The following is a 19,551-nucleotide window of genomic DNA, read 5'->3' as shown; positions in this document are numbered from 1 at the left end:
GAAAGCTATTAAGTTTGCTTTCAGTGTGTTCTTTGTAAAGACAGACTGACCTTTATTTAAATGTAACTGATCACTTGCCAAAGCAACGAGTAAGAGGTTTAATCCATTTATGGCTCCCATAATCCCTGCAGACAGGCTCGTCTGAGAATTTCACATGGCATCATATGCATTAGTGTCGAGTGAGCAAAACAGTGTAAGATGAGATCATTGAATATTACAAATTACTTCCATTGTGAGCTTTAGCTATAGCATGTTTTTGTAAAAAAACATTCCAGCGTTAATAGACTCTTACCTAAAAATATTCAAATAGCTGCATCTGGCTTTGTCATGAATGAAATAATTTAGAGCTAATTAAGGATGATGCTGAGCATGACTTTTTAACAGGTATAAGATTTTGGACAATATCTGATAAAGTGACTCTTGATACTACATATTTTCTTGAAGGAGTAAACATAAACCCACCATTTGCTCTGAAACAATCTTAAAGACTACCTAAAATGGAATCTGATTTACAGAATTGCTCAAGTAAATGTACAAAGAAGTGTCACCATATGTGCTCTGCAAAGCCAACAGGAAAACATTTTGGTATTGTTCTATTTTGAGATAGTTCCTTTTGCTGTTTTCCGTGTGCTAGGAATTAAGTGTTTTCCTTCAATTGTACATTTTGTGATTCCTCTGTCCACTCATACAATAGCTACAAAATTCTAATTTACCTATAGGAAGACCACTCCAAATGACAAACTTGCACACTTTTACATTTTTGTATCAGTGGCACTACTGACCTGACCCAGTATCCTCTGAGAAAAAAATGAAGCCCAAAGTCGTGCACAAATTACGCATGGCAGTCCAAAGATGAGCCTTATGTAGCGAGAATGGGATTTACCAAACCTAATTTACTCCTCTAAATACTGCAAGCTCAACTTGGGGTGACAGTCTCCAACATTGTCTAATTTGCAGATGCTTGTATAAATCTAATCCATACATATTAGGGCAGATAGATCCATGGAACCATTTTGTGAGAATTTCTTTCACCATTCCATAATTTCAGAGTTTCCATATTTTGCATCCCTAATTGATTTGCACAAATCACAACTATTTCTCTGGCTGGTGCTATGTCTTCCCTATATAATATTAATGCAAAAGAAGGCAATTTTTTCCCTCCAAATAAGTTCTGTAATTACTTTAACTGATTATCCCTCTTTACTAGAGATTAAGCCACAAATCTGTAATGATTTGGAGCAATTTGTTCATTATTCACAGTCATTCAGTAAATAATAGATATTAACTCAAACACCTAATGGGCTACTGGAGATCTTGTCCTGTTGACACTTGCTATTATGATTCACTGCTAGTGCCCTACATTGAGCCTGTGCAACCATGAGCTAAGAGTATGAGTACATGGGAAGACGGGAGTTTTTTGAAGAAAAGAGGTTCTGAATGGGCAAAGTAAATTCTTAGAGGAGTAAGAAAAAGGTATTGGAGAAAACAGGGACCAAAATTTTTTTTCCTTACTATGGCATTTTACTACACCTACCACATGTCTTGGATGACTGAGGACAGCAATTCTGGCTTATGTTGCCAAAGAAAATGAAGAAGATAGTCACTGTTATTTCTGAGAAGCTTAGATGTTTTATGGGCTGAGGTGGGCTAGTTTTAATTATAGAAGCTAATAACAGTATCAGCAATAACACAAATAAATTATGCCTGTCTTAAATACAATGCTTTTATGAGTAGCCTGAAAATGCTATAAAAAGTTTAATTTGCCTCCTTCAGGATCAAGTCTTGCAATTACACACGTTCTGAAAAATCAATACAGAGCATGTATGAGAGAAAAAGAACACTTGTAGGAAGCTGTGAAAACTAAGGCAAAATTTTCTGTTGCTTAAAATGACCAAATTATTTCCCTCATTTTAAACACTACTTATGTGCAGGCACTTAAACTGTTATTTTTAGTACCATTTTAAAAGCTCAAAAAAGAAATGCATCCTTTCCCCTGCTAAGTGGTTGTTCAAGCAACCGGCCTGTATGAATGGGCATCAGCAGCCTAGGTTTAAATTTGGCTCCGCTCCTGTCTGGTAAATGGCAGGACTGAAGCAGAGGAGTGCAGGGATTTAAAGCAGCCCCAGAGCCTGTGGGAGGGCAGCAAAGTGACCTCCCAGTCACCAGAGTCACAGATGAGCTCTTTATTCGCTTGGCTTAATTGCTTCCCTAAAACAAAGGCTGCTGCCAGCTTTTATTGTTTAATGATTAAGGGATATGTTCAGTTTTGCACTAAAATCATGTGAGGTTTCGATCTCATTGTGATAGGATGAGGTTTAGGTATTCAAATAGACTCTGTAAGACTGAGAACAAGGTTTTGTTTCCTCTTGTAGTCTTACCCACCTCTGAAAGCAGAGAATACACGTAGCTCTCATTTTTTCACTCTTACTGTTTAGAAGGTTGTGTGTGTATATGCATGTGTGTTTGATACTTGAGTACAATCTCTCTGAATAAAGTCTCATTTACAGGTTGTGAAGCTCCAGCCTTCTGTGTGGAAGGTCACGTTTCAGGGGTAATTAGTTTTATTCATCCCATTTTAATGAAGTGGCACACAAAACGCTAATAATGATTGATTTCCACCTCAGTGAGGCTGAATGCTGCACCAGTACATATGTTGCCCATTAACTGCCAGAATTAAGACAAATAAAGCACCAAACTGTCTTCCAAAGGGGGAAGAATCCTCTAGCAGCAAAGCTGTGTTAAGAGGTGTTTCCCCCTTCTCAGCCACTGTTTCCCCTCCCCTACCAAATTTTGCTGCTCCCTCACTGCTATTAATTCACCTGTTTGTAGTCTAAATTGGACTAAAAGAATGGTCGGGGTTAGAAACATCATCAACCTTTTCTTTTTTCTTTTTTGAGAGAGTCACTTTTTAATCTGAAATATTTTCTTGACACTGATGGCACAAAAGACTGGCTGAAATTGGGAATGAGTCATAGAAAGATGTATGGGAGCCTTGTAAATGGGGTAGGCAAAACCCTGAAGTGGAAACATGCTCTGATGGAGTTACTGAGGTTAAGTCTGAATTTTGATTTAAGGTTTTTGCTTGTACTGTAATGGCTGCATCCTTGTAACACTGTCCGTTCAGTTGGATGAATGTTGTCTCACTTAGGCTGATTCAAGCCTGAAATCATCCCACTGAACAGGAGCACTTGTCTGCAACAGGAATTTAGCGTGCTGTGAAAAAGTGTGTGTCTCTACAGAGGGCCAGCTGTGGTCCACCAGCTTGCTTTCTGGAACTCTGTGAAAGACAAACTGATTCACATTCAAAGCGGAGTGGAATATCATCCACAGAGCCATACACTGGATGAATTAACATTAAATGGCTAGGATGCAATAAACTAATATTCCAGCCTGCTGCCTATGCAGGCAAGGTCTCAAGAACTGCACTTGTGCAAAATTAGCACATGGGAAATCAGAATCACGCCCCAGGAATTGCCCTTTCCAAAATGATACCTGTAATAACGTATGATACAATGCAAGTACAATGAGTTTTCCTAGCTGACAGTATTAAAAATAACAATGTATACACTTCTCAACTCTGGGACTGCTTTCCACAGTAATGTCAACAAAGAGGCTGAGATAATCTCCCCCTGCTGACTTACTTTTTCCAGCTAGGTCAGTGAGCTCATCAACTCCCATCTTCTGAAAAGCCAAGTGAGACTGCTAATCCGGACTCCCTTTGCCCCAGGAGTTGGAATCTACCAGTTGTTGACTACATATGCGTCCTGCCTCATGTGGCCTCTCTCAGCAGGCAGAATTTTACCTTGGAACATACAGCAGGTTCCAAGTCCTACTGAAATATGCAGGCAGAGCGTGAGAATTTGCATCCAGTTGAAGCAAACGTTTGGCTTCATACTCTGTTCTCCCTAAAATAATAAAATACTGCAGCTAACTGAGATCCTTCAGTATGCAGACAGAATCAGCACCAAGCCTTGCTTATATGACAGTTCTCACTGCATTTATCATAATTTAGTGGCATGGGTTGAGCTGAGCAGTTAAATCACCATTAGCAGGCTGTTAGCTTGTTAGCCAACAAACTGTGGGTTACTTTAACTGAGTTAAATCTACCTCTGTGGTCCATAAACGGTGCTGCAATGCTAGTTTTGCTGCATGAGTGCCTCAAAGGGTGTGTGTGCATCGTCAGACATCCCACTGCCTGCAGACCTGCCCATCCCAAACGGTCCTGTAGGGCAAAGAAAATGCATTGCAAATCCTATGCTTGCATGTGTATTTTCTGGGGCCCAGTTCACAGTGTAGAGTAAAAATCCTACAGGAAACTAGCATCCTATAAGGTACACACCCAATCAACTGTTTCCAGGCAGCAGTGTTTGTCTTGGGAGAACTGTGGCAAGAGCACCGAGCACTGCGGACAGTTGTGTAGTTTTAAAAGAGTCCTAATTTGCAACACTAGTGAGGTCCCAGCCACCCAAGCACAGCCTGACTTCGTTTTGTACCTCCCAGCACAGGTTCGAAGGGCAAGCAAGCATGAAGGCTACGGGCAGGTGTGGTAGCTGGATTAAGAACAACACATGAAGATACAGGATGGGATGTATTGGTGTTAAGTGTGGGCTGTACATACTGCTATGTCTCCTTTACCTCCAGTCACAGAGACCCTACATGTCTGTATTGTATGAAAACATACCTAAAAAATATTATGGCAATGCTGTTCAGTATTTGCAATTATTGCTTTAAAGACTACTAAATTTTACACATATCTCAATAGGGTGTACTATGCCTGCAGATGTTAACATCTTACTTGGGATCTTCCCAAAACAGAAACATACTGAAATTAGCTATGTTGTTCTGTTAGGCATCTAGGCAAAATACCAGCAGATCAGTCTCTGGGACTGCTTTACATTTGAATATTAGCCATTCACTCTCAATTGTCAGGCTGATCTCTCCAACTGTGTTTACAACTGCAGCAGCCATCCCAGTCAGAAAGCCCCAGACCTGCCCATCTATTCCCCAGCTTACTACCAGGATCAAAACCACCAGCATCTTGGTGCCTTCACACCAGATAAAAATCTGCCTCGGTCTCCAGAGAGACAGTTGCGTTTTGTGCTGTATCTACTTGGCAACAAAATAAGAGAAACCAAAATGTTTAATGTTATGCTCCCAGTATCTGCTGTGCTTCACAGCTGTGGGCGGTTGTGCCCACAGAAACACACCACTGAAGAGAAAGTGTCCCTGCACAACACACCGCATTGGCTGGAACATGCTGAGAAGAAACCTTCAGCTGGTGCTCAGTGCTTCACGCTACGAGACCATGATGTTATTTTTAATTGTAGATCCTGCAGAAAAGCTCTCTGGGCCGTTACACCTGCGCTCAAACTGCTCCATCAATGCACTGGCAGGAAGACAGGGTGCACTTGGAAACCCGGGTCAAGGTGTATGTCTCATGTGGGTCAGGTGTAGCACCACCAAACACAGCTTAAAACGGGGGGCTAAGTTCCTCGTAAGACCTCAACAGATCTGCTGCACCAGAGTAATTCTGATCCCAGTCTGATGGCAGTGAATGTGTGCTGTAATATCCTACCTTCCTATGATTCTAAACATAGCTTTTGGAGGTGCAGCACAGGATTAGCTCTCTGTTCTTCCATGAAACAGCCTGCTTTGGTCAAGTGTAGCTCTTTCCAAGTCACACTAAAAAGTACACACTTGCACAAAGAATGCACTGACAAACCCAAATCACCCTGACGCTCCTGGCCTCACCCTAAATGGTGAGAACACAGTGACACTTGGGGTACACTGTGCAGCCCAGTTATAAACTCCCCAGTACTCTCTTTTATCGTGGCGAAGAAACAACGAGTCAATGTTTTAGAAAAAGTACAAATTACCACCTCATTTTAAGAGCATGATTTCCATCTAACTAATGAAATGAAAATAATTCTACATATAAATTTCTAGCTCTGAAGACATATGTACATATACACAAGATGGGTAGACGCTCCTGTCACTTTTCTACCTATATAAGAGAAAACAATTTAAATAAGAAATACTTATTTAAAATAAGGAGGATTAAGCAATGCCTCCATATTCATATTCCTAGTCTTCATCAGAATCCCTGATCAGCAATGGCAATAACATGGTTTGCCACTTTTTATTTCTGGAGCATGTGTATTTTAAAGCTATTCATTATAAAAAATAATCTCATTTAATATTACATTTTCAAATTATCTTTTTAAAACCATAACAAATTCAATTCAAATCAATAGCCTCTATGGGTAATTCAGCAAGCGTGTGGTTAACCTTGAATAGCCCCACTGATTTCAATAGAGTAAAAATTAATGATTTAGCTATCAGAAAATGCTGTTTTTTTGCTAGGATGACCCTTTCTACTATTGAACCAATGTAACATTTGCAGTTTTGTTATAGTGATAGCAAGAATGTCAGATAAGCATATTTTAAAAACAGAAATACATTTGGGAGAAAGCTTGAGTGGCTCTTTTGTTTTGAGAAGGGCAGATAAGCAAAGCAAGTTACGGTTCAAAATCTATTTTTATACATAAAGTGAATATTTAATTCCACTTAATAATTGGTAAAGGCTTCTTTTGGTGTTTAAATAGCAGGCTGTCAACCCTGTTTAAACATGCAATTTGCTTCTCTCTGTTTTCATGCAAGACCTGGCAAAAGTTAAAAGTTGCAGTTTTTTTTTCCCTGCGCCACAGAAGGCGCTGAACGTTAGTGAAATCTGCTTTGAGCAGCTGGAATATTTATGTCTGCATGTTATGCTCATCTCTCGACTACTCAGACTTTGTGCACTTCCAAACCCAAAGCATTTGAGCCAGACCCAGGCTACAGGTGCAAACCTGCAGCACTGGGGCAAACACCAGGGGAGCATCTACCTCAGGCTGTCCTCCCAAGGGCTTCCTTGCCCAGGAGTCCCCTGGTCCTCCCAGCAACGCCTCTTTGCCATTCTGAATCCAGAAACATTACAAAATACCCCAGGCAGCCCAGAGTCATGCCTATGCTGTTATTCAAAGAACCAGGGATAAAGACAGTCTTGTGGTGTGGAGGATGACAAGATGGGGAGGGCACAGGGCTGCAGCTGTGTGGGGTACATGGGGCTATCCAGGACCACCTTCTGCACCAGGGGAGCTGCACAGGACAGTGAAGTCCAGTGCCAACGTAGTAAAGGAGTAACAAGAGTGGTCAGCAAGACTGATTTCCCCCATGATGTATGTACACGAAGCCTCACAAGCCAAGGAGGTGGTCAGAGGTAGTGTTATGTTCAGTAGCACTGGGCTCCATCTCACACATGACATGCTTAGATTCATATCAGCAAACAAAATTGCAAACTGATTTTCCCTGCAAAGTGAGTCTGGAGCAGATTTTATGCATGCTGTGTGAAAAAAAATTACTTAAAGGTAAATAAAAGCTACCTGCAACCATCTGCGCAAGGTTAATGTTTACCTTGTCACAGAATAGCCAACTGACATATAAAACATGATGGTTCCTGAAGAGAGAGTAAGACACAGTGAGTATATCTAGGGCTAAATAATATTTTAAATCTGCTTTAAATTTCTAAGTCCAAATGCTAAAATATCAGTTGCTTCTAGGAGTATTTTCCTAGTGGCATATGAATTAGTTTACAACACTTCAAGTTCCTCATTTCTGATGAGAAAGCTGCAACTAAAACATCTCAGGCATACCCTTAAATTCTCCTGTTTAATTGACGTTTGTCACTATTCTTATCATATATAGATCAACCATATGTTCAAAAACTTGCAGAACTTCAGTTAAAGCACATAAGACCTATTATTTTTACTGACCAAAAAAAATGTAAGAAAAATCATTACAAGTTTGGAATTCTGCTTGGGCTTTCCACCAAGCACCCAGGCTTTACTTATTCCACCACTGCCAATGTCCTCTGCCAGAACATCGATGTCTCATGACTTGAAAACAGCAGGCCTATTGCCTGCCACACAGGCCTCTCTGCTATTGCCTATTTTGGGGGAATGTCTTTTGTTAGCTGCACAAAACATGCAGTCTCTCTCTCACTGAAAGACCTATAGTCACCTTAGTTCCTGCTGCCCCATCCCAGGTCTTCACTGACCAGCCAAGTCCAGTATGCAAATATAGATATATGTCCTTCTTATATACATATATAGATAGCAAAATGTTCCTTTTCTCTAACCCATGAACTTCCAGTATGTATTCAAATATGTGGAATTTTCCCTTGAGGAACTTCACTACTTAAAGAGAAGCAGGATGTCAGAGCCAAACTCTCACTACCTCTGACTGTTTGGGACGACTCTTGATGAGCCCTTCCATTAAAACTACTGCACACGCTGACTTCTCTGCAGTTAAAAGAATACAGGCAGTAAAAGCATAACATCTTTTTGCTATTGTTTGCATAAATGAATTCTCATTAAATGCACTGCATCACCTGTAAGACACTTACCATATGCAATAAGTGCATAGTGGGGCACCACCAGCCAAGAGGCAATGCCTGATCTTAATCATTGTACAGCACTTGGTTTCAGTATCAAGGTGTTCTCTGGACAAACTTCCTACAGATACAGCTCCCCTTTTCCAAAAAGCATTGTATTTACAGAGTCATTGATACTCTCCTGAAGTCAAGAAGCATGTCTGAGTGCCAGGATTTCACTGGGGTTTTTGGTGGTGAGGGAGGAACACGGACACGTTGGCTGTGTTGCCACCACACATGGCCAGGTGCACGTTCTCCTTGCCACTTTTGCACTGCATGGGAAGGGCTGGTTCAAGTGTCTAAAACACTCTGCTGCCATCCATGCTTTAAGCCTCTTTCCTTCCCCTATGTTAGTGGCTTCTTGGTGTTTGGGTTCCTCAGGGGCCTGGGGCATAACCCTTCAGTAGAAGAACTGGAGAGAGGGAGATGAGCAAGTGGAGGAAATGGTTAATCACCTCAGCTTCAGATGGAAAACACTGACTTTGGTAAGAAGACTCACTGATACATTAAGTGAAGAGAGGTGGCCTGGGGACCTACTTCTGCTCTTTGCCTTAAAGAACAGGAATGCTAGGGTGATGCCACAGGGACTGAAGAAGATGCATGGCTGCTCAGAGAGCTCAGGAAGAGACCGAGGGACTGAGGAGAGAAGAAGTAGAGGAAAGAAGAATGACTAGGAAAATGACATGCCTGGGATCCTGCTCAGGGTAGATAAACCCAGATAATTTATTTATGAGAAGGGGACTGAAAGGAACAAAGCACGAAATGTTTTAGGAGCATAACTGTGCATAACTGCACAGGGTTGAAGTGGGAAAGTTAAGCAGATGGAGTGACAAAAAACCTAGTGTACTTCCAGGGCACTCTTGGAGTACCTTGACAACAACAACCAAAAAAAGGGATGAACAGTGGAAATCACTGAGAAATCTGAAACAGCTGAGATACAATGGCAGGGTATGGTGGGGACCTGTTTGGGAGCCAAGGAAGTTATTCAAGAATATAGGGGAAAGGATAGGAACAACAAGCCCAGCTGTGGCTGAGGAGAGAGAAGGATGGGAGAGAAATTAAAAACCCAACAAAATGGCAGAGGGGGGATGCTGGTAGGAGTGGGGAGCATAGGAGAAAAGATGAAGGACGTTAGGGTGGCTAAAGAATGCTGAGAGCTGTGAAGGCATCAGGAAGGAGATGCCGTGGCCTGGAGCAGGGAGACAAGTGAAACCTGATGGAGACTTCTAGAGACTGCAAATGAGATGGATGAGATGGCATAAAGAGGCACCAGGGCAGCAAGCTGAGGCAGCCAGCTGGGGTAGGGCATGCTTCTCCCCAAGCATGAAGAATGGCAGAGGGGCAGCTGGACAGGGAAAGAAAAAGGTTTAACTCAGGGAATAAAAATGTGTGACCCAGTAAGCTTCACATTTTTATTAACTGACAACAGGAAAATCAGTGGAGAAGCACTACACAAAGTCAAACATTCATGTGTGCGTTACCTTTATGTGTAGACTGAAGGACACCAGAGAGACCTGTGCAGTGGCTGCTTCTCTCTCTTTGAAACTCTCTCTCTCTAACCAGTGTTGACACTTAAGCTTTATTGAATATAGCAAACACTTGGGTGCTTGATAGGGAGGATAATGAATGCTTTTAGGGCGTAAAAATTAGGCATATGCTGCAGCTCCCTACCAGCATGCGCTTCCAGAAATCTGAAGAAGGAGCTGGCCAGCTCTTACTGACAATGTGGTGCAGCTCCAGTGAGCACCCTCATCCTCTCAGGATTTTCATGTTGCTTCTTAGCTGCCCTGCTTGGTTTAGCTACCTGTTGACTTTACAGACCCCGACCTTCAGCAATCCTCTTACCTGTCCTGTGCTTTTCACTTGCATCATCAAAACCAAAATTCCCTCTTCTTTTTCCTAACATTTTCCTTGTGACTTTCTTTGCCAACTGTCTCTGACCTCAAATCCCACATTTGCCATTACAGCTTTTTGTATCCACCAAGCCACTGTGCTACCATCTCAGCTCACTTCACCAGCACGGCTCTCCCCAGGCGAGCCACATGGAAAGTGTGCATCCAACAGACTGGTGTTGCTGAGAAGTGATCGGTGCTTCTCTGCATCTGGGAGGTGCTCCTAGAGCCCTGGTACCTCTGGGTATCTCCCAAAGCATTTCACACCTCTCCTGCTCCTGTGCTCCCTCCTGCCAGACACAGTCCCACACAGCCTCCTTCTCCCCCAGACTTTCCCCCCATGACTGGACCTCAGGAGGACCCTGCCTGGGTCCTGCTCAACGCCTTCACCTGCTCCTTCCCAGCTGTCCCTCTCTGGACCTGCTCTGTTGACCATTTTCGCTTCGTATCTTACCAGGAAGGAGGTACAGACATGGTGGGACATGATGGGAGGATGGAGGGAGGGGGTAAGAAGAGATATCTGCATTTGTCCCTGTTTTGCTGAGTTTCACACAAGGCTGGCTATCATTTTCGTTTACAGCAAGCTGCAAGCTCGAGCTGCTCTCATAACCGCTAACCGGTTTTCCCCCGCCAGCATCAGAGGCTAAATATAAGTCCGTGGAGCCGGCCCTGTGTCCCTGCCCGTATCTGGCAGTGCCTGGCATTCCACTGCGACTTCACAGAGCTGATGCTTTCAACTTGGCAGCTGAAGAGAGCTGCCTCTCCCCAAATAAGCCCTAGGAGTTTCTAGAGGAATAGGAAACAGATTGCTAGTTTTCTCGTCAGTGCAAAGGGCAATACTGCAATTTTCTTTTGAGTCTCTAAGTTAAACGCTGTGCCCCACCTCTGGGAGGTAAAAAAAGTCATGCCAAAAACTTGTTCAGTCAGTGCTGCTTGTTGTCCAATGGTTTGTTTGGTAACACTCTGGATTTTTTGTGGAAACTGGCATTTTTAAAGGATTGGCAGTTATTAAACAGCATTTAATGCGTAAGGGAAACTTAGGATGAATACATTAGCATCTGTGCCAGACCAAACATCTGTAGTTTTTAGTGGAGCAAGCAATAAAGAAATCAGAATTTTAATTCTGCTTTCCAGCTGACACTATAAATTGGCTATTTTAAATTCGGCCAAATTGAAGAATGTAATATTTTGTTCTGAGGGTCAAAAATGAACAGCCTTAATCCAGCAAAGTATTCCACGTGAACTAGGCATGTGAATAATCTTGTCCTTAAATTACTTGTTTACACACTGACAAATGCAGATGATAGTTTTAAAAAAGCACAGAGGCATATGCTAATTCAAAACATGCCCAGATGAATGGTGGGAGCCTGCCAAGTTTTACAGCTTTTAGGCTTCACTTTCACATCAGAAGTACCTGTGTAAATCCAGACATCAAGAAGAAAAGTTCCCAGTTTGACTTGACAAGATATCCCTAGAGCAGAGAGCAGCTGCAGCCTGCCTGCCCTCTGCTAGCTCACCCCCCAGCACAGACTCTCCGTGGGTGCTTGGTCCCCTCCTGGCTTCAACTTTTTGCCATTCAGTTAGCAGCCAGTGAGGGCTAAGAAGAAACCTGCCACAACATAAAAATCATCATGGTTGTGACATACGCAGGCCGTGTGCAGTCATCAATGACTGAGTTATTCTGGCTTAATGAGTCACCTTTCATGAGCTGAGTTACCTGCCTTAATTAAATAGTAAAATAAATTAGAATTAACTAACACAAAGGTGATTAAACCCAAAGCACAAAGTGCTTAAACCAGTATTTCAGATTTAACAGGTGGAGAAGGCAAAATATGTTTCTGCCTACGTCTCCACAGTTTGAGCTTAGGTAAACCATGGTGATTTAATAATTTAAAATTGTCCTACTGATCCAACACCTACAGAAGCTGGTACCCTTCACCACAGCTTGTTTGTTATTGGAAATGGCTGATACAGAAGAGATGTCACAGAAAACAGGATTAACGAAATCAAGTATTATGGAGCACGTTGAAGGGAGTATTTTGCAGACAAGTTGCCTTAATTATTAGAATGGGCTTGTGACTGGACAAACTAATTGTTCAGAAAGTAATTATTGAAAATATTAATAATAGCAAGACCTTGCTAACCAATTTCAGCTACTGCATCTTGGAACGGCAGTGATGGTCTCAAGACGAACTTAAAGAAGAGAAAGGGTGTGAGATAAACAAGTTATAATTAAGCAAGGACAAAGGCAAACTTCTACATGTTGATTGGAATAATGGATTGTGCAAACAGGATAGAAAGTGACATGAAGGATCTGTCAATTACCATGTGCCACCAACCAAATGCCAACCATTTCATGCTGCTGAGAAAAAAACGGATGTCATATGGGGATGTATGAACAGCAGTGCCATATGCAAGATGTGTGAAATCATCCTCCTACTGTACTTGCTGCTGAAAGCTTCAGTCTGAATCCTGCACCCGGATTTAGGCACCGCACTCCATGGAAGATATGGAGCAGCCAAAAGCAAGGGGATTGCTTCAAGTCTGGAAAGCATAGTCTGAGGAAACCTGGGATGAAAAGGAAGAAGACTGGGCAAGTGAGAGTGGTCCCAAATCTGCAAAGAAAAGAAACTTGTTTTCCAGATACAGGAGATAAATAAGGAGGAGAGCTGAGTCGCAAAAGGGTTACACATGATGCTCATACCATAGAGGTAGCGCAGCGCAACACAGAGGGAGGTGGCCCAAGGAGGAGACAAAAAGGCAGGGTGAGAATTATCTGCTAGGAAAGATGTAATCCTGTCCTGTGGCAAGAGGGCACATGATGTCTGGACAGTGTCTCCCCCCCTCCCTGGCTCTGTGATGCTGTTGAAAAGTTAAAAATCCTCAGCTGCTATTAATCAGGGAAACTTCATTAATGATTTATACCAGTAAAGGCGCCTTGCCTGAAATGTGTCTAGTGTAATAATTTTTTCTTTCTAATTTTTGCTTTTAGCCATGAGATTATGAGTAATAGCTACAGGACTACACTGTAGAAATGTAGAAATACGTTAGTTTTCTAAAGGTCAGTTTATCTATGCTCTAATATGATGGTCACTGAAATTAAGTGGAAGTAGCTCAGTGGGCTATAATGGAGAGCAGATTCTGTCTCCAGCCTTCTGTTAACCTTGAGTTAAAGCAACCTTTGTAAGCAAAACAACAGATAGGAATGAAATCAATTTTGAAATGCATGCTCAATTGTTCCGTTGAACTGCAGGAAAAAAAAAAAAGGAAACTCTTCCTTTCTTGCTATCTGCTGCTTTAAAACAGTTCTCATTAAAAACTCCAAAATGTCTACAGTGCCTTCTGTTCACCTGTTGATATTCCTGTCCCTAGGGAGATTTTATGCAGCTGGGGAAGCAGACAAGATTCACATGAATTTGGCTGCTGTCTTGACTCATACACAGTGAGAACTGAGCTGTGTATTTGGAACTTACTTCTTTTAAGAGTGGTATACTTCAACTAAGCAAGACCAAAAAGAACCCCAACCCATAAATAAAAAAAATAATAAAAAAAAAACAACCAAAGGAAAAAGCAGAGTTAGCTATACAGCTTGGCAGTTCAAGGAGCACTAAAATAGAAGTGTGAAACTTTTCATAGTTATCTCTTAAGTCTTCAAAGATTTCAAGTCTCAGCATAGTCACTATTAGTGAATTAAAGATCTGAAACACTGTTCCAGCGAGCAGATGCTTTGATCCCTAAACAGAGCTAACATTTCATATTTTCGAGTCACTTTTGCCAGGTACTTTCATTTCACATGTCTGGACTTCAGACTGCTTTTCTACTACTCTTGCAACACATCTGGAAATTCCCTCCTATGTAATACTATATGTAATATACACTGCTCAGTTTGAGGAATTGAATTTTGTAATACATACACAGGCATAAAAACCCACAAAAGAAACCAAAGACTCAGATTAGAATGCTAGACTTCTTTTGCCTCTGACTTTCCCTAGAAATGCAGTGCTGCATTTCTTCTAGTTTATGATACAGTTTAATTTTCATGGATGTCATCTGAAAATGAGAGCCAATGTAATATAGCTGAATTCTCTTTGTCACTGAATATATTTTGTACATTAACTGGTACTGTGATGCACTGAAGCATAGTCTTTAATTAAAGTGCAACAATACCACAGCTACCGTACGGAGGCAGCACAGGAACTTGGTGCTGGGTATAAAAATAGCTGTGCTGAAACATGCCAAATCACTACACAATGTGACTAAGTCAGGGGAGACACGTACACTTGAAACCTGAAGTATTACTGAGCACTGATTTTCAGCTGGGGAAGCTGTGATCAAATCAATGCATGTATTATTCTCCCCAAATGAATAATATCGCGAATGAGGACATATTAAACACCTACAGTGCACAAAGCTTTTCACACTGGTTATGAACCAAACACAAACAAAGAGGCTGTGAGCTCTCCCGAGCTCATTTTCTCTCCCGTGAAGTCCTCCTGCCTGTTTTGATACAATGCATGGCATCGTCTCAAACTCCCTAGCACCAACAGGAAAGGGCACTGATTCTGGGTTGGGAGCAAGCTGATAGCCCTTCTCTCCTCCTCTTCCCTACCCTTGAGGAAAAGAAAATGAAATGAAACCACCTCATACCCCACGGTGAATGATGGCGGTATGAAAACCAGGGAGATGAGGATGCCTCTGCCAGCACCAAAGCCAGAGAGTGGCTGATGCTGCTTTCTCCTTAGCTCTCTGCCATGGGATGCTGTGGCACCAGCCAAAGGGATCCGTCCCTGACTGGGGGGAGGCAAAACTCTCCCCTCCTGGGCTGTGAAACACTCCCTACGCTCACTCAGCCAACACAGGGGTTTCAGGAGAAACACAACCCAGAACCGACCACTGACCTTATCCTACGGACAGGCTCCTGCCAAGCCAGGACAGCACCACTCTGCTGTCCTGAAGGAACCAGCGCTCTCCAAATGCCCAATGCAGACAGCCCCTGTGATTTGCCAGCACCACTGACACCGCCACTGCAGCACGGGGACCTCTGCAGAGCTTTCCCTCCAACCCTGGCCACTAAAACAAATCAAACATCCACAGAAAAGCAGTCGCGAGGCTCCCCCCTTGCAAAAGCACGGCATTCACGCATCCTTGTTCCTCAGTACCACGAGGGCACTGCATCCTCCTACGCCCCAGGTGTGACTTGAACATCCTGGCACAGGTACAAAATTTTAGGCAAAGAGGCCATGTGGGTTTGGCACGGGGCAGCATTGCAGGGAGGAGGCACTGGGAGCCATGCAGTGATGCTTCTCTGCTTGCTGGGCAATGCGTCAGGGTGGCATAAACACACAAAAGAGAGAGGAGAGAGGAGATAGTTACCTAACATGACGAAGGGGATTCCCAGGAAGGTGGAATTGTATTTCCCACCAGTGAGATTGATGATCCCAGCTGCAGTCAGGGTGGCAAGGGTCACGGTCAGCAATCCTAGCAGGCCAAGCCAGGGTTTGCTGCGGACACAATCCTGCATGGAGCAGCAGAGAATGGCCAAGGTGACCACAAGGACCAAGCCTGTGATCAGGTAGCGTTCTGACACCCTGCTCGTCTTCTGGAAATCCTCCTTCAGTGAAGAAGAAGTGAAAGGATACATTTTCACTTTCCTGTTGGATTTCTGGAAAAGTTCAACAGTGTCACAAAAGATGGATTCCCACTTCTCTGCCACCATGTCATTCAAGGAGTTGATTGCCTGCAAGTAGTAGGTGAGCTGAATGGCTTCTGCAGACTTCACCCGGTCTTTGCTGTGCACAGTAACCCCACCAAGCTGATGCCCATTATACACTTCCCTGCCATCCTTTAAGTGAGTAATCGGGTAAGTGATTGCAAAATTAGTTCGATTAGAAGAACGAGCAGCCTTTAATTCCTCCAGTACATGCACTATGTCGTCCACTATGCATGTCTTGTCATTGTTCAGGATACATATATGGGCAAACGTGTAATTGAAACCAGGTCTTTGAACTTGGATCCTGGTCACAGCAGAGTGCAACTACAAGGGAAAGAGAAATCAAACACGTTATTCATCAGTTCATCCTGCACAGTAGCAGCCAGAACAACATTGGCTCCTCACCTCTGTCCCCTTCCTATTTGATCTGAGCAACAACAACAAAAGTTCTGGTGACTGCAGTATGAATAGCACACTCATTGCAAAAAAAAAAGGACACATGCATTACGACAGCAGCATTATTTCCCTGCATCCTTTGCTGGTAGCTCAGGTAGGTTGTGACCTGCATCTGTGCTATGCGCATCTGCTGTTCGGCCTCCCTAAAGAAGCAAACTCAAAAGGCTGGGACCTCCAATCTCAAGGGATTTGAGCAAACATAAAAGGGACAGCTACAGCCCGACTCTGTCTGGGGACAATGCCATGCTTGGGATTGCCTAATTACTCTCTGGACAGATAAACTTCAGGTACAGAAGGCAGAAGAGCAACGTGACTGGGGGGGCGCCAGTTGTGTGGGATGCCCTGGCAGCAGCACAGGATGAGCATTCACTCTGAGTAAAGGACAGGCTGCAGCTGCATGTCCCAAGTGCAGAGACTGTTGGTGTAGCAGGAATACGACAGCTGGCATTAATTAGTTTGCCCTCTTTCCCCTTCCCTGTTTCCCCCATCAAATCCTCAGCAAGTCTGAGAGCACGAAGTAATGGCAGAGAATGACACTGGTTTTCTCCTTCTCTCTCCAGCAGATTGTGATTGTGAGGGTAAGTAAAAATCAGAAGCCCTGCAGGTTATTATCAGTTATTGTACAACCTCCTTGGGAAGTTGTTTTGCCTCCTTTTGAAATTTGCCATGCCTGAGCTCTGACCCAAAGTGTATTCAGTTATTTTTAAACAGCAGAAGGGAGGAAAAATTACCCTCCCTTCTTGACAAAATACAGAAAACTCTTGCAACCTTTTCTGAATCTGCTTTAGTCAACACAGAAGATGCCAGAATTCTAAAAGGCAGTAAAGGAATGGTCCAAATAGGCTGAGGTTACAGTATATTTCAAAAGTAGAATTTTGAGTTTGCTAACGTTGGAAGCCTTAACAAAGTGCTAGATGCTTTTTTGCACATTCTCCTTGCAAATTGTGCAGGTCTCACTCACCACTATCACCATTTAATTCCTCCTGTGCCACTCTAAGCGTGCAGAGTACCAAGACCTTCTGTGAGGATGCTGCTGAGGCCAAGGCAATGTCACCCATGGCCATAAGTCTCAGCAGACTCTCCCTGTGGCTGCGATGTCCTTCGTCGTGGGTAGCCCCAAAGTTCAGCAGCTCCAGCTGCTGTATTGGAGCTGGCACAGGGTGGTACCTGACGTCTCAAATGCTGAGGGGCCCTCCACACCACTGTGTAGGTGCCCCGTGCACGGCTTGATGACATATGTGATTCTCTTGAGGTTTCCACAGGGATGATGCAGAGGGGCACGTGCCCCTCGTGCTGCAGAGTCCCAGCCACCCCGTGGACATGGCAGCCTGCACAGCCCCCATCGCTCAGGTGGACGCGTCTTCTGCTGCGTAGGGAGCAAATCACTGGATCTGCTCTGCAGAAATGCATGGATTTATCCTTCCAATCCCTTCTACACTGAAGAAAACAGTCATGGGAGCATTGCAAAGATGTGGTGACATAACCAGGCCTGATATAAAAGACAGAGAAGCCCTCCTTCACCTGCAAAACAGGGGCAACACAGCTCTTCTAGGGAGCTGAAGAGCCAAATTAAGAATGACTGTAATTTCTTTTCCTTAAAGGGAGAACAGTTATTTTCTGTCTGCAGATTTTGAGCAAGGCAATGAAAACCAGCTACAAGGAGATGATTCTTTTTTTTTAATACTTGCATATGCTGTTTTCCACTGCAATACGAAGAGGGCAGGAGGCTCCTACTCCCATTAAAGTGATTGGGATTAGGGGGTATTTAATCTAAGTAGTTCCTTCTGAAATCAAACACTGATTAAAAAAAATAGAAGATATGGTACATGAAAACAGTAAAGCTTATATACTCATCTGGTGACAATGGACAAAATGTCTGATAATCATGGCTAAAATCCTGCATCTGTGCAAATTAAATAGCCATAGTGACTTTTCTTGTATTTTTTTCAGACCTATTTGCAGAACAAAACCCCCTGTTTATACTATGAATCTAATAGTTTTGTGACTACATTATATAATCTGTAATGGGTATATATTTAGTTACGCAGCCTCTGTTCCTCAGGATGATATGACATCATATAGGGAAAGTTAAGATGACAAAATTCCTATATTCTCAACTTGTTTTTCTAGCAGCATGGGGATTTATTTTTCCACATTTTTACTTTCCATGGAACAACAACTCAATATTGACATTAGAAAGACAGTTTGAGAAATGAAATGAAGTAACAAATCTTTTCACAGTACTGTGAGAACACGATACCTGGCCATGGTGAGAAGCAAAATTTTCCATCGTGGCGGGTGAACAAGCACCTGTCTGTGTAACAGATGAGGGGCTTTTGTACAACTTTCTTCTAAAAAGAAACAAATTAAAAGATTTGCAGGAGCATGCTGAAGAAATGAGCCTGTATGGGGAATTCTTCCTACCCTTACAGTTTGTTTCTGCAAAGTTCTGCTTTGCAAGAGCTGTTTTGGGCTACAAATTCAAATGTACATCATTACAGTTTGGGGAAAATGCCCTGATTTACTGAATCAAAGACAGCTATCTGATTTTAATTTTTTTTTATAATGGCAGCTACTGTATGGTTTTCATCAGCAATGGTGGTAAAGTCAGGTGTTGTGTAAGGAAGCACAACTGAAAACAAATAAGAGGAATAGAAGGAATTTCCTGCCTGTATTTGGTTCACAGTACAACTTCTTTAGAGAGGATGCATCCAGTGACACAACTCAGAAGAAACTAAACTGCCATGCAACTTTTATCAGTGTGTTGCTATTTACCTACCCTCCTTCACTGCTGCATTTCCTTCCTTCTACATCTTTCTTTTAATATTTAGGTTATAGAATAAGCTCATCTGTCACAGCTGTTACTTCACCTTTAGGAAAGGCTAGAAGCTAAATGTCATACCTAAAACACTCATTTCTTCTCAGAAATGATCATTTCAGACATGGGGGCCCATTCTGCAGCAGTGGTCCAGTCCTCCAATCGAGTCCATGCTGGGCTGGATGGGGTGCCATGTGGGCAGGAC

The 19,551-nt window shown here is 42.9% G+C and overlaps 1 protein-coding gene across 1 annotated transcript in view; it reads right to left on the bottom strand.

Annotated features, from left to right (window-relative positions):
• Positions 1-18,818, bottom strand: part of PTCHD1 (patched domain containing 1) — a 22,910-nt gene extending 4,092 nt beyond the window's left edge. The window contains exons 1-2 of the mRNA XM_009998495.1: positions 18,789-18,818; positions 15,736-16,396 (exon numbers count right to left, since the gene is read on the bottom strand). Coding sequence (XP_009996797.1) covers positions 15,736-16,396; positions 18,789-18,818 — 691 coding nt within the window. The remainder of the gene's footprint in view (positions 1-15,735; positions 16,397-18,788) is intronic.
• Positions 18,819-19,551: the final 733 nt, after the last annotated feature.

The sequence above is a fragment of the Chaetura pelagica genome, unplaced genomic scaffold (genome assembly GCF_000747805.2).
Source record: "Chaetura pelagica isolate M959 unplaced genomic scaffold, ChaPel_1.0 scaffold265, whole genome shotgun sequence".
NCBI lineage: Eukaryota > Metazoa > Chordata > Aves > Apodiformes > Apodidae > Chaetura > Chaetura pelagica.
This window is presented reverse-complemented; position numbering and strand designations above follow the sequence as displayed.